General features: G+C 39.5%; 1 protein-coding gene across 2 annotated transcripts in view; it reads left to right on the forward strand.

The window, feature by feature from the left end:
• The window catches only part of GADL1 (glutamate decarboxylase like 1), a 201,236-nt gene that overhangs the window by 44,806 nt on the left and 142,817 nt on the right, over nucleotides 1–13,613 (forward strand). For both annotated transcript variants that reach the window (XM_072651116.1, XM_072651117.1), the window contains 3 exons: nucleotides 4,049–4,139; nucleotides 6,473–6,579; nucleotides 10,023–10,138. In XM_072651116.1, the coding sequence (XP_072507217.1) occupies nucleotides 4,049–4,139; nucleotides 6,473–6,579; nucleotides 10,023–10,138 (314 nt within the window). The remainder of the gene's footprint in view (nucleotides 1–4,048; nucleotides 4,140–6,472; nucleotides 6,580–10,022; nucleotides 10,139–13,613) is intronic.

The raw sequence follows: 13,613 nt of genomic DNA on the forward strand, positions 1-13,613 counted from the left end.
TACTTTACTATACACATATATTCATATGTGTGTATATGTGTCTATATGCATATATTCATTTGAATGTCTCCCCACCTAGAACTTAAGAGACAATTGTGTTATTCTTTGTACTGGTATCATTAGCACCTAGCACAGTCTGGCACTTAGTAGATACCTGATAAATATTTGTTGATTAATTTATTGACCTTATAAGCTTATGTGGATTAAATAAGTGCACATAGGAATGTGATAAAGTGTTTTTCTTCTTAATTGACTGCTGACACGCAAAATACCCAGTGCCCAAATTTCAAAAGGAGAAAAGGAAATCATTTAAAATGAAAGATACAGATTTTTAAATGCAGTAAAAAACTAATCCATTGCTTAGGACCAACCTAGCTTGATGCCACGTGAATTCTGACACTGAATTAAATTTAGTAGAAAGACTCTAATCAAATTACAGCTAAAAATAATTGGATTACATCCCTTGGGAAAGGCTGGTGTATTTATCAAAAGCTCCGTTAGCATTTTGGAAGCAGAGATACATATCTTATTATTATGGTCTGTGTCAGAAGGGGTGGAATGACATTTAATGTCAGGGATTCTTAGTTTACTGGACTTGTTCCATGCTGTCGCTATGGAAACCACTCATAAATTAACATGGAGAACTCTAAAAATTCCTTGTACAATCATGGTTGCCAGCCATGCCCAGATTCCATTGGTGGATTAGAGGAAGAAGTTTTCATGTCCTGTTTTCATAAGTTATTTTTTATTTTAGTTATAATTTATTTAGGGGGATGGGCTGGTTTTAAGAAAGTTTAATGGAGACTATTCATTGTAATAGGAAGCCACTCATGGAAACGATTCCCCATGAACTCCCAGTGGCATCTCCCCATTTCTAAATGGGGAGATATTAGTTTGTTCTGTGACATTCCCTGATCACACATGAAATCAAATGTCCTGTGAGTTATGGGTGTGGATATTCATTCCCCAGATGTAAAGCCAAGGACCTTAGTTATGCTTATTACAAAGGGCAATGTAGGGTAAGGGGAAAACCACTGGATTTGAAATCAGAGGACCTGGATTCAAATCCTGACTTTGCCATTATCTAACTGTGTGACTTTGGACAAGTCACCTGACCTTCCTTGGCTTCACTTTAATCTTTTGTAAAATGAGAAAGTTGGACAATAGGACCTCTGAGGTCCATTCCAGCCCTAAATCTAAGATGCTATGTGAAAATCAATGGGGTTGTTATGGCAGGAGATTGCCTTATAGAACCAGAGCAGTGCCAGAGTTGGAAGGATCCTTGAGGCTGCTGGGTTCAAGGTCCTGTTGGATACCTGAGTCTCCTCCCCAAGCAGTCAATGAACATTGACTTGACCACCTCCATGTTAGGGGAAGCAAGGAGCAGACCGGATCATTTCTGCCACACTTTAATTATCCCATTTCATCGAGCCATAACTTCTCCCCACTCCCTCCCCTCTTTAACTTGACATCCTTGTTTCTAAGCCTAATCCTTCCTTCCTAGGATGACACAGAGTCAAGGAAAACTCTTTATTTACTCAGTTCAATTTAATTCAATTCAACAAACTTTATTAAGCAGCTACTACATGCAGAGCACTTTGCTAGGCCCCAGGATACCAAGGCACAAAGAAAGAAATTCCTTTCCTAGGATTGTCTGTTTCTTTGCCTTAAATCTCTAGGGCTAAGCATGGTGGCTATTATATAATAAGTGATTAAGATATGCTTTGTTGATTGATTCTGCTAGAGGAGTTTACATTTTTCTCCCCTAAATCGATCAACAAATATTTGTTAAATACTTAAGTGAGTATCTGGTACACAGTAGGCACCGAAGAAATGCTTGCTGACTTACCTTGTTACCTTGCCTGCTATGTGCCAAGCATGGTGATGAGGCCTGAGGATACAAAGACATAAGTGAAAGTCTCTGCCCTCAAAAAGCTTCCATTCTCTCTTTTTTCCAGTCTGATATCAACCAATCAATCAACAAGCATTTATTAATCCTCTACTATGTACCAAACACCATACTAAGATCTAGGTATACAGAGAAAGAAAGATAGTCTCTGCCCTCAGGGAACTCCCAGTCTGATGTGAGGTCACTTGTTCTGACTAAGCTTCGGTTTCATCCTAATTAAAATGAGGGGGCTGAACTAGATGGCCTCACATTCCATTTCTTCAATACTGCTCATGGGATATGCTTTGAAGCCCCTTTACAATCATGGACATCCTCTAGATCATCTCTAGATGTTCAATGTCCTTCCACTAATGTGGCACCTAGTACTGGGATGGCTCAGGAAGAGAAAGTGAGGTTGGTGACCTGGCACAGCCCTCCCTTCCTCAAACCAAGTCGAATGCAAGTCAGGTCATCATTTCTCTGATGTCATGGTCTTCAAAAACAAAGGATGAACACAACACAACAACTTAGTACTGGACACATATTCCTGATGAGGTCATCTGACCCCCGTTTGCATGTTTTATTTTTGAAAATTAGTGTCTGGGGGCAGCTAGGTGGCAGCTGGATGGTGGAGTGGATAGAGCACCAGTCAGGAGGGCCTGAGTTCAAATCCAGCCCCAGACACTTGCCACTTAGTAGCTGTGTGACCCTGGGCAAGTCTCTTCACCTTGATTACCTCACAAAGAAAAAATTGTGTTATCTGAATTCTAACTGCAGTCAGTAATAGATGTATGTGTTACAATCATCTTGATCTTTATCTTGCCACTGGACTTCCATGATTCTGGAGGAGAGAATGAGGTATCCCTGCATCACTTAAATCCAATTCACAAACAATCAAGACATGACTCTCATAATAGCCTTGATTTTCTTCAAGAATGAAGGGTGAACCACAACCACAACGACCTATGGCTGTGAAGGCAATAACTTTCATGTTTGTATAGCAGCCATATAGGTACTTAATAAATGTTTACTGATTGATATTGTCAGTTATGGCAGTCTAGTTTGAAAAATATAATGATGGCTAATAATAGTGATCTTAATACCAATGATGTTACCGCTTACTAACATTTATTATTACTAAACCAACTCACTGGGCATTCTGTTTCATATGCAAGCATAGAGTGACAAAGAAAAAAGTAGCAGTCCCATTCCTAAATTTTAATCCTTGGGAATAGTTTCAGTGAGTGGCCCACTATTAAAATTTACACCATTGAAACCATGTGCCCAATAAAAAAGTGACAACTAAGAAAGAAATAGACTATTAAAATAAGATGGGGAGAAATTCTTGCTCTAATCAACTAATGGAATCTGGACATGAATCGGAGTGATTCACAAAGAATTATAATAACAGTAACTCTTTTTTAGGGCTTGATGTTTTACAAATTCCTGGATGCAAATCTTGTCTCTGATACTAACCAATTATGTGATCTTGGGTGAGTCACTTAACCTCTGTATGCCTCAGTTTCCTCATCTATAAAATTACATGGTTGGACTCAATGGCCTTTAAGGTTCCTTCCAGGTCTAAATGTATGATCTTTATATGAATTACCTTATTTCATTCTGACAACAGCCTTGAGAGATAATTACTGTAGCTATTGGTTACAGATTTAACAGATAAGGAAGCTGAGGCTCAGAGAAGCCATGATGCTCATGGACACAAGGTAGAATGTATCCAAGGCAGAATCTGGACCTAGGTTTTACCCATTTATAAGATCAACCATTAATGCACTCTACAACCTGCCTTTCTAATGAACAAAAATTTGTGGACTATGTGAGCAACTCCTTCTTGCCTGTCTCCCAAAAAACCCAGTGCAACTTTGCTAATATGTGTTCATCAGATTAAAATCTCGGGTCCATGTTGAGAATAACTTTCACTAGTTAAAATGAAAGTTTCCAGCAATTGAGTAGACAACAATCAAAGAGGAAGTTTGTCACGGAGCAAAACAAACATAACAAAAGTGGTTCCCTGCCCAAATTGTCTTCGTGCCTCAGGGCAATCTGCCTGCTCCCGGAAAATTCCATGAGAAAGGATTTTAAAGTTTCTCTCTTCCTCTGCACATACATGTGTGAATGAAGGATGATTTGTGTTTGAATCAACAGATCACCCAAGGTTCTTCAATCAGCTGTATGCTGGCATGGATTACTATTCCCTGGTAGCTCGGTTCATCACAGAGGCTCTGAACCCAAGTGTGTAAGTGAAGCGTTACTGGAATTTTGGGGCAAGAATGGATTTCTTTTCATTTGGATATTTGGAGCATTTGCTTTGTGCTTGTATCATGGTTCCATTTCTATCCTAAATAATAGTTCTAATTGCTGAAGTGCACATACTCATTTTTAGAGGGGTGAAGAGGGACACAGATCTATGAGTTAATTGATAAGGAACTCATGGTATGGAAACTCCCTCCACAAATACACGTCAATGACTCATCTGAAACTTCATAAAGACAAAGCTCGAGAAATGGAAGCAATCTTAGAGACCACTGAGTTCCCCCCGCCCATTTTACTCTTGAGTAAACTAAGGAATAGGGTGATTAAATAACTTGTCCGTGGGCACACAGTGAATATTATGTAAATGTGAACTGTGGTCTTTGTGACTCGGGAAGCTAAGGTGGTACAGTGGATAGAGCTCTAGGCTGGGAACCAGGAAGACTCATCTTCCTGAGTTCCTCTCTGGCCTCAGACAATCATCAGCTGTGTGCCTCTGGGCAAGTCACTTGACCTCGTTTGTCTCGGTTTCCTCATCTGTAAAATGAGCTAGGGAAGAAAATGGCATTATATTTTGCTAAGAAAAAAAAATGGGGTCTTGAAGAGTTGGACATGACTAAGAAGACTCAACAAAAACCTTCTGACTTAGTTTTTCTTATTGGAAACTCTTGATGGTTCTTAAGACTTAGCCCCAGGCTCCTCTGAGTGAAGGGGTGTGGGAAAACCATAATGAATTTTCTATTATCCTGCTCTCCTTGTGCCTTTCCCTCTGTTGGGGCTAAGAATGGGATATAAACAATAATAACTGATACTTACGTTGTACTTTAAGTTTTGCAAAATACTTTACATGTGTGACATCATTCACAACCTCACAAAACCCTGTGAGGTTGATGCTTTGGCTATCTTCATGCCCATTTAGCAGATGAGAAAACCGAAACCTAGGGAAGTTACTTGATTTGCCTAGAGTCACATAGCTAGTAAGGATCAGGGGCAGCATTTGAACCTACAACTTCCTGACTCTAACCACAGCATGCTATATCCAATACATACACCGCTAGACCTCTAAAAATAAAAGTGAGCCTTCGAATTTCTTCTACAAAACAAAAACAAAATTAGAAGATACTGACCCAATGCAGGTACACACATTAGACAAATTTTTATGTACCTCTATCCACAGTGATGAAATCCTTAACTGAGGTGAATTTTCATTTTTCTCATAAGCATCGATGATTGTTGATATACTCATCACACTACCAGTATGACTATTTCTGAATATGTCGTAGTTAGAATTTCCATAATATAAAGTTGGTAGCGTACTTTTGTTCTTATCTCTGAGATGATATATTTTAAGTATGCTTTAATTTATTGACTTACATTTCCAGATCTATATTTGCATCTATAATTCTAGGATTCAGATACTACTTTTGAAATGCCAGCATGACATTGGGCAATTCATTTAACCTCACAGGACCTTGGTTTCCTCATTTGTAAGATGAAAGAGTTGGACTACATGATCTTAGGGGTCCATGATCTTATGAACTTTTTGAGACTTAGCTTTCCTTATCTGTAAAATAAGAGGATTTCATTACATGGCCTCTGAGGCTTGGGGTCCTTTCAAAAGTTGCTAAGGCTTTAGAAATGAGTCCAGTGAAGTAGTGTATGTAGGTCACCTGGGGGGCAGCTTAGCTGAACCATCACCACCATGAAGTTGGCCACCAAGATTTTTTGGTTTTTATTTTGTTTTGGGGAAAGGTGAACTCATGAGAGTTGATCACTCAGATGCGAATGGATGGCTAGCCCTTGAAGAAAAGACTTTTACCAAAGACATAGCAAATATAACTATTTCCCCAACCTCCAAGGTCTATCTATACAGAGCAAAACAGGCATTGGTTCAGTTGCTGAAAGATCCAGGGTAGGGATTGGGTTGAAAAGAGTACAAAACAAAACAGAAGAAGACTTTTTAGCTTTGAAATATAGAATCCTAATTTCCTAGCTTGTATCTCAAAGGACCCATGACTCAAGCCTCCAAACCTTCTTTGGCTCATTGGCCACTAGTATTTATCTATCTGTGAATTATGCCTTCTTTGCTCATCTATTTGCGTACCCTGGTGGGGAAATTTCCAGAGAATCACACCAACTTAGGCCCAGTAAATCCAAGCCTGCCTTTTTCTGCTGAAAGAACAAGCATGTGACTATAGGTACTTGACTGAGCGACTGAAGCTGCTGCCCACAGGCATGTGTGTGTATGTGTTGCTGGGGAAGACAGAGGGACATTTGGACCTTACTTTTTAAACCAAACCTTCTTTTATATCTGTCTAGTTATACCTATGAGGTGTCCCCGGTGTTTCTGTTAGTAGAAGAAACTGTTCTGAAGAAGATGATTGAATTCATTGGCTGGAAAGAAGGGGATGGTATATTTAACCCAGGTAAGAAAGAAGAGTTATTGCTTCCTTCCTTTTCTGACATTTTAAGATTATGTCACTCCCGTCTTTTATATTAAAAACAAGCTCTCATGTACGGGGCTTTGATACAAAACGCTGAATGTTAATGATGCTGTTTGTTGGAGATGGATCTTGTAGCTTTCTTGAAATTGACAGCTGTGTGTGCTTCCATGCATGTAGCCCCATGGAATGAAATCAGGTCTGTCTTCCCAAGAGTCGGGGTCCTGTCTTTCTCATCTTCAACTCTCTTATAAATGGATGCATGAATTAAAGTATATTTATTAAGCATTTGCAATGTGCCATGCCCTGTGCTAAGTGCTAAGGAGATAGATACAAAAGTAAAGACACCCTTCACCCTTGAGGAGTTCATTCTAACTGAAGGAGACAAAACATAGAGGGGATTGGTGGCTAGGGAGAGGCATTTGTATTTGGAAAATTACAGAGGTATAAAGTGGAGCTGTGGAGGAGTGGATTGAGACACCCTTTCCAGGAGCAATCATTTGAAAAGTGGAGTTGAAGGGAGAAGGGGAAGGGAAGGTGACTGGCTAAGGGAGATGGCTGGGGAGGAAAGTGAAGCCTATCTGGAAGGATGGAGTTGCCCATGTGAGGCATTTGTCAGTTAGGATGCCGGGTTCAGATTTTATATCTAAGACATTGTATGACCTTTGGCAAGTGACTTAAATTCTCTGAGCCTGATACAGTCCCCTAGGAAAAAGAAGAGCTCTGATTCAAAACACTTAGGTAGCCAGAGGCACCTGAATTCAAATCTGGCTTCAGATGCTAGCTGTGTGACCTTGGGCAAGTCACGTAAACTTAGATACCTAAACAACCATATGAGAAAGGTAGAATGAGTATCATTATCACCAATTTACAAATGAGGTAGTGGACAGAATGCTGGGCCTTCAGTCAGAAAATATTAAGTTCAAATCTGGTCTCAGATACTACTTAGTATCTGTGTGACCCCAGGCCAATCACTTAAACTTTGCCTCAGGTTCCTCATCTGTAAAATGAGAATAACATTGGCACCTACCTCCCAGGATTGCCATGAGAATCAAATGAGATAGTTTTTTAAAGTACTTAGTACAATACCTGGTACCTAATGGACGCTATCAAAATCCTAGTTATTATAGTTGTCAATATTGTTAATCAGTGGTGGAAACCTCCTTACAGGAAATTTTCCATGCTGATAAAATAATAGATGCTTTGCTTGTATTCATGTGTGCATATATGTGTATGTGTAGATCATTGGTCTGGGCCTAAATTTCCTTGGTTTGAGAAACTACTGGTCTGGAAGCTCCTTCCATCCAAATTGGTAAGCCGTTGGCAAACTTGCTGGATTGGCCAACCCTGTACAACGAAGAAGCTTAGACAGACTCCTAAGGCTGCTCAGCTAGGGTGCGTCAGAGGTAGGCTTCAAAAACAGGCCTTCCAGACTCCCAAAACAACCCTCTCTATATAATGCCGCAAGGCCTTTCTCGTGTGTGTGTGTGTGTGTGTGTGTGCATGCGCATGCACACATACACACATGTATTTCCATATGACTGAATGTAGTGGATAGAGATTGAATCCTGGAGTCAGGAAGAGCTAGGCTTAAATCCTATCTCAGAAATGTACTGGCTGCTTGACTCATAAATCCTTTACCCTCTGAGTATCTCAGGTAATTCTCTGAGACTGATGGTTGCTATATTGTTAGAGGACATTTCCTCACCAAGAGCCCTCTCTATCCATGAAATCACAGGTACTGAGTTTTTTAAGTAGATATTTTCATTATTATTTTTATTACGAACCTATATTGCATACATATACATATGCATATACATGTACGTGAATACAATGGAAGAGAGACAGGTATCTGGAATATCCATTCGCAGAGTTTACATACACTGGGGAGGAATGGGCCTGTTTGGAAATAGAGTAGATAAAGAAAGAATTTCTGACCGGACAAGAGATAGAGAGCATTACAGGATATAAAATGGATAATTTTTATTATATTAGTTTATTTTTCTTTTTTGCACAAACAAAACCAATGCAGCCAAGATTGGAAGGAAAGCAGAAAACTAGGGGGAACTTTTATAGCAAGTTTCTCTGAGAAAGGCCTCATTTCTCAAGTTTGCAGAGAACTGAGTCAAATTTATAAGAATACAAGTCATTCCCCAATTGATAAATGGATAAAGGATATCAACAGGCAGTTTTCAGATAAAGACATCAGAGCTAGCTATAGACATATAGAAAAATTCTCTGAATCACTATTGATTAGAGAAATGCAAATCAAAATAACTCTGAAGTACCACATCATTGACTAATATGACCAAAAAAAAAAAAAAGGAAAATGACAAATGTTGGAGGAGTTGTGGGAGAATTCAGACACTAATACACTGTTAGTAGAGTTGTGAACTGATGTAACCATTCTAGAGAGAAAATTTGGAGCTATGCCTAAAAGGGCTATAAAACCATACATACTTTTTGATCCAGCCATAAACACTAGTAGATCTGTATCCAAAAGAGACCCCTCAAAATGGAGAAGAACCCATTTGTACAAAAATATTTATGAGTTCTTTTTTTGTGATGGCAAAGAATTGGAAATTGAGGGAATGTCCATCATTTGGGAAATGGCTGAACAAGTTGTGGTATACGATTGTGATGAAATACTGTTGGGCTCTAAGAAACAATGAGGAGGACTTCAGAAAAACCTGGAAGGACTTACATGAACTGATGCAAAGTGAAATGAACAGAAACAGGAGAACATTATGCACAGTAACAACGGTATTATAAGGAAAATCATCTGTGAATATTTTAGCTGGTCTTAGAAATAAAATGATCTAAGACATTCCACAGTACTCATGAATAAAAAAAAAATGTCTGTCGATCTCCAGGGAAAGAACTAATGGAGTCTGAATGCAGTTTGAAGCATACTTCTTCTTCACTTTCTTTATTTTTCTTAAGTTTTTTGATCTGTGTTTTCTTTCACAACATGACTTGGAAATATGTTTGTATGACTGCACATGTATCACCTGTTTACCTTTTCAATGAGGGGGAAGGGAAGGAAGAGAGGGAGAGAATTTGGAACTTAAATTTTTGAAAAACAAATGTTAAAAAATTTTATAAGTAACTGGAAAAAAATTAAACATTAAAAAAAGAAATTAGTTAAAATCATACAAGGGAAACTCTTCAGAGGTCAGGAGAGCTCTGGGATGAGGAACCAAAGATGTGGGTGCCTCTGTTGTTGACCACTGAAAGGGAATTAGGTGAAGAATTTGTAGCCAGTAGGGAGCCCAGGTCTCAGGCAGGGTCACTTGGGACCCATGCCACACAGACCTCTTAACTGCTTATTCATGGAATTATTTCCAGGGTGCCTGAAACTATAGCTAAGAAGCGCTGAATGTCAAGAAAGAAGCCTTTAAAGATGCCTTTTCACTTTGTTTTAACAGGTGGTTCTGTGTCCAATATGTATGCCATGAATTTGGCTCGATACAAATACTGTCCTGAGATAAAGGAGAAGGGACTCTCCGGGTTGCCCAGACTAGTCCTTTTCACATCAGCAGAGGTAAAGTAATTGCCCTGGGGCCAAGATTATTTTCTAAAAAGCTATGGTTCAGTGGTGCTGGTTGATTCTCAGGGTTATTACTGTATGACTTATTGTAGCTGTATATTAATAACTGATGACCAAAATAATGGAATGTGATGAAAATCACTATTTTTATCAACATAGGATATAGAAAGAACTTTAATAGCAGACTCAAAAAAACCCCAAAGACCATACATGTACATGGGTACCACACATACATACACACACACACACACTCATACACACTGCATCACCTTTATTTGAAGTGTTCTACGTTGTAAAATTCTCTTTCAAGAAAAAGGAAAATTTAATTTAAAAGATAGCACATTCTCTCTCAAGGCAGTATCTTCCTTGATACTGGGATTTCAGATGACTGAGGCTAGGATTTGCAGTGACACATCCAGGCTGTGCTGCTCATATTCCCAGGTTCCCTTGGGGGATTAATAGACTGTACCAAATGCAAATGGTAGCACCTTTGACCCTCTTGTGGACAGCTCTGATTTTGATCCTAAGCCCTTCTCCACAGGAAAGTAATCCAATTATTAGGGAGGATTTATACTCATTCATGTACTCAACAGGTATTTAATAAATATCTACTATATGCTAGGGAATGAAGATGCAAAGATAAACCCAAAAGAGGGCTTGCCCCCAATGAACTTATGTTCTATTGGGGGAGAACAATATAAATATTAAAAATGTAAAAAAAAGAAAGGTAAATACAAGGTAATTTCTCCATAGAAAGGCATGTTTATAGCTATCAAGGAAATAAGAAGTGAAAGTTGAGCTGAGTCTTGAAGGAAGACAGGGATTCTTTGCAATAGAGTTGAAGAAGGAGAGCATTCCAGGCCTAGGAGAATGTTATATAGAAACAACAAATAGATCAGTCTGATTGGCACATAAGGTGTATCCAGGAGAGAACTATGCAACAAGCCCAAAAGAGTAGACTGAAGCCTGATTATGAAGGACTTTAATTACCAAACAGAGCACATTGTCATCCTAGAAGCAAGAGGGGGCCCCATGTTGCTTCTTGAACAGAATAGAATACCAATTTGGCAGCTATGTGAAGGATGGATTGGAGAAGAAAGATACCATAGGCTGAGAGACAAAATTAGGAAGCTGTTACAATGACACAAGTGATGGTGAAGTTCTAGACTAAGATGGCGGCCCTGTGAATGGAGAGATGGAAATAACATGAGATAGTATGGAAATAGAATCAACAAGACTTGGAAACTGAATAGATGTAGAGGTGAGTGTGAATGAAGAGTCAAAGATGGCTCCTAATTTGTGAACTTGGGAGACTGGAAGGTTAATGATGCCTTCAACAGAAACAGAGACACTAGGAAGAGGGGAGGGCTTGAGGGGAAAGATAATGAATTCTGTTTTTCATTCATTGAATTCAAAATGTCTAGAGGGTATGAAATGGAAGTGTCCAATGGACACTTGGAGATGAGACTCAGAGATTTGGAAGATTAGGGATGGATATATGCTATAGATCAAGGAGATGTCTGCATAGAGGTGATGGTTGAAGCCTGGGGAGCTGATTGATTCCTAAAAGAAAAGAGAGGGCCCAGGTCAGAACTCTGGCTTTAACCTGCACTTTGGAAGCAGGGTATGGATGTTAAGCTAACAAAAAAGACAGAGAATGAGTGCCAGGCAGATAGGAGGAAAATAAGAAGGGAGTGTATTGTACCATGAGAACCCAAGAAGTAAAGAGCACCTAGGAAAAGGGGGTGACCAACAGTACCATATACTACAGAGAGTTCAAAAAGGATGAAGACTAAGAAGAGGCTAGCAGATTTTGCAATTACAAGATCACTCTTAATCAAATTCCTCAATTCCCATGACCTTCACCTTCATTCTGCCTTAGATACGTCCATGGGATGGTCATGCCCTTTGATCTTGACATCACCCATAAATGTTCTACTTGAACTTTGGAAAAAGTAGTTCCAATTGAGTAGTGTTGGAAACCAGATTGCAAGGTGATGAGATGCAAATAAAAGGAGAAGAACTAGAATTACTGAGTTTAGACAGCTATTTCTTTGGAATTTGACTGTGAAATGGAAGAAAGTTATAAAATGATAGCCTGAGGAGATAGTAGGGTCAAATGAGAAATTTTTTTAAAGATGTTGATGACTTAGACTCATTTATGTGAAAAAGGGAAGGAGCCAGCCACTCAGGAGAAACTAAAAATTAGAGATAGGAAGGAATAAGTATAGTGGAAAGTTGCTAGAGAAACAAAACCAAGGGCACAGGTAGAGGGGTGGACCTTGCCAAGGAGAAAGATTATCTCTGCATAAGACATAAGAAGGAAAGATGAGAGATTGAGAGAGAAGGATTTTTTATATGAAGAAAAGCTGTAAAGAAGGAGTTGATGGTTTAGTCAGTGAAGTGCTAAGTAAGATCTTCTGCTGGAAGGAAAGAATGAGAAATTGGTTTGCAGGTGCCAAGGAGGGAAGAGTAGATTTGGAACAGTCGCTATGGGTGTATATGATACGGTGAAAGTTAATTAGGGAGAAGTAGAAGGACTGCCTTACTACAGTGAAGGCCTGTAAAATCACATAAAATAATTTTATAGTGGACCCAGTCAGTGTGATTATGTAGCTTCTTCCAACACCATTGAGTAGCACATGAGTAAAAGCAGAAAGGATGGACAGAGGGTGTAACTGACAGCTGGAGTTTGGCCAAGCATAAGTGGTGATTAGATAAAGAGGTGAGAGATTTGAATGTAGAGGGTTGTGTATAATTGAGCTCTAGCTTCAGACCAGGGGTGATGGCCTTAGAGAAGACTGAGGACTGGTGGAAATGGAGATCACAATGATAAAGATGAATAAATAAGCTCTGGAGGAGTGATACTTAGAGGAGCCATAGATGCACAGAGGGGTTATGTTTAGGGAAATTTCAGAATTCCTGATCCTGGAAGTGGAACACCTATGGGTGATATCAAGATCAAAGGATTACCATCCCTCTGTGTGCCTGAAATGGAGTGAAGGTGAAGATCAAGGGAATCGAGGAACTTGGTGAACTGGGAACCCAAGCTATTTGATCACAGGCTCAGAGGGTCATTGATTTAAACCAGGAAGGAGTCTTAGAGGACATCTATTACAACCCATTCATTTTTCAGATGAGAAACTGAGGTCAGGAGAGGTCAGTATCTGAAGCGGGATTTGAATCCAGATCTTATTGACACCAGGGCCATGTTGCCTTTCTTGACATACCAATGTGCATATTGAAGTGCCTAAATATAAAGGCAGTGGTCGGAGCACAGAGGAAGACCTGCAGTTCTTGAGAAAGGAAGGACAATGACCTGGGGGCTGGTACCTAACTACTGCAGGAACTAGATTGGATGATCTATCTGGATGGAGAGGCTTAGAGGAAGAGAGAATGCTGACTGGAGGCATGGGCTTCTGGGGCCACTATAATAGAAACACTTGGATTCAAAGTCTTCTTTTTCTCT

The sequence above is a fragment of the Notamacropus eugenii genome, chromosome 3 (genome assembly GCF_028372415.1).
Source record: "Notamacropus eugenii isolate mMacEug1 chromosome 3, mMacEug1.pri_v2, whole genome shotgun sequence".
In the NCBI taxonomy this organism is placed as follows: Eukaryota; Metazoa; Chordata; class Mammalia; order Diprotodontia; family Macropodidae; genus Notamacropus; species Notamacropus eugenii.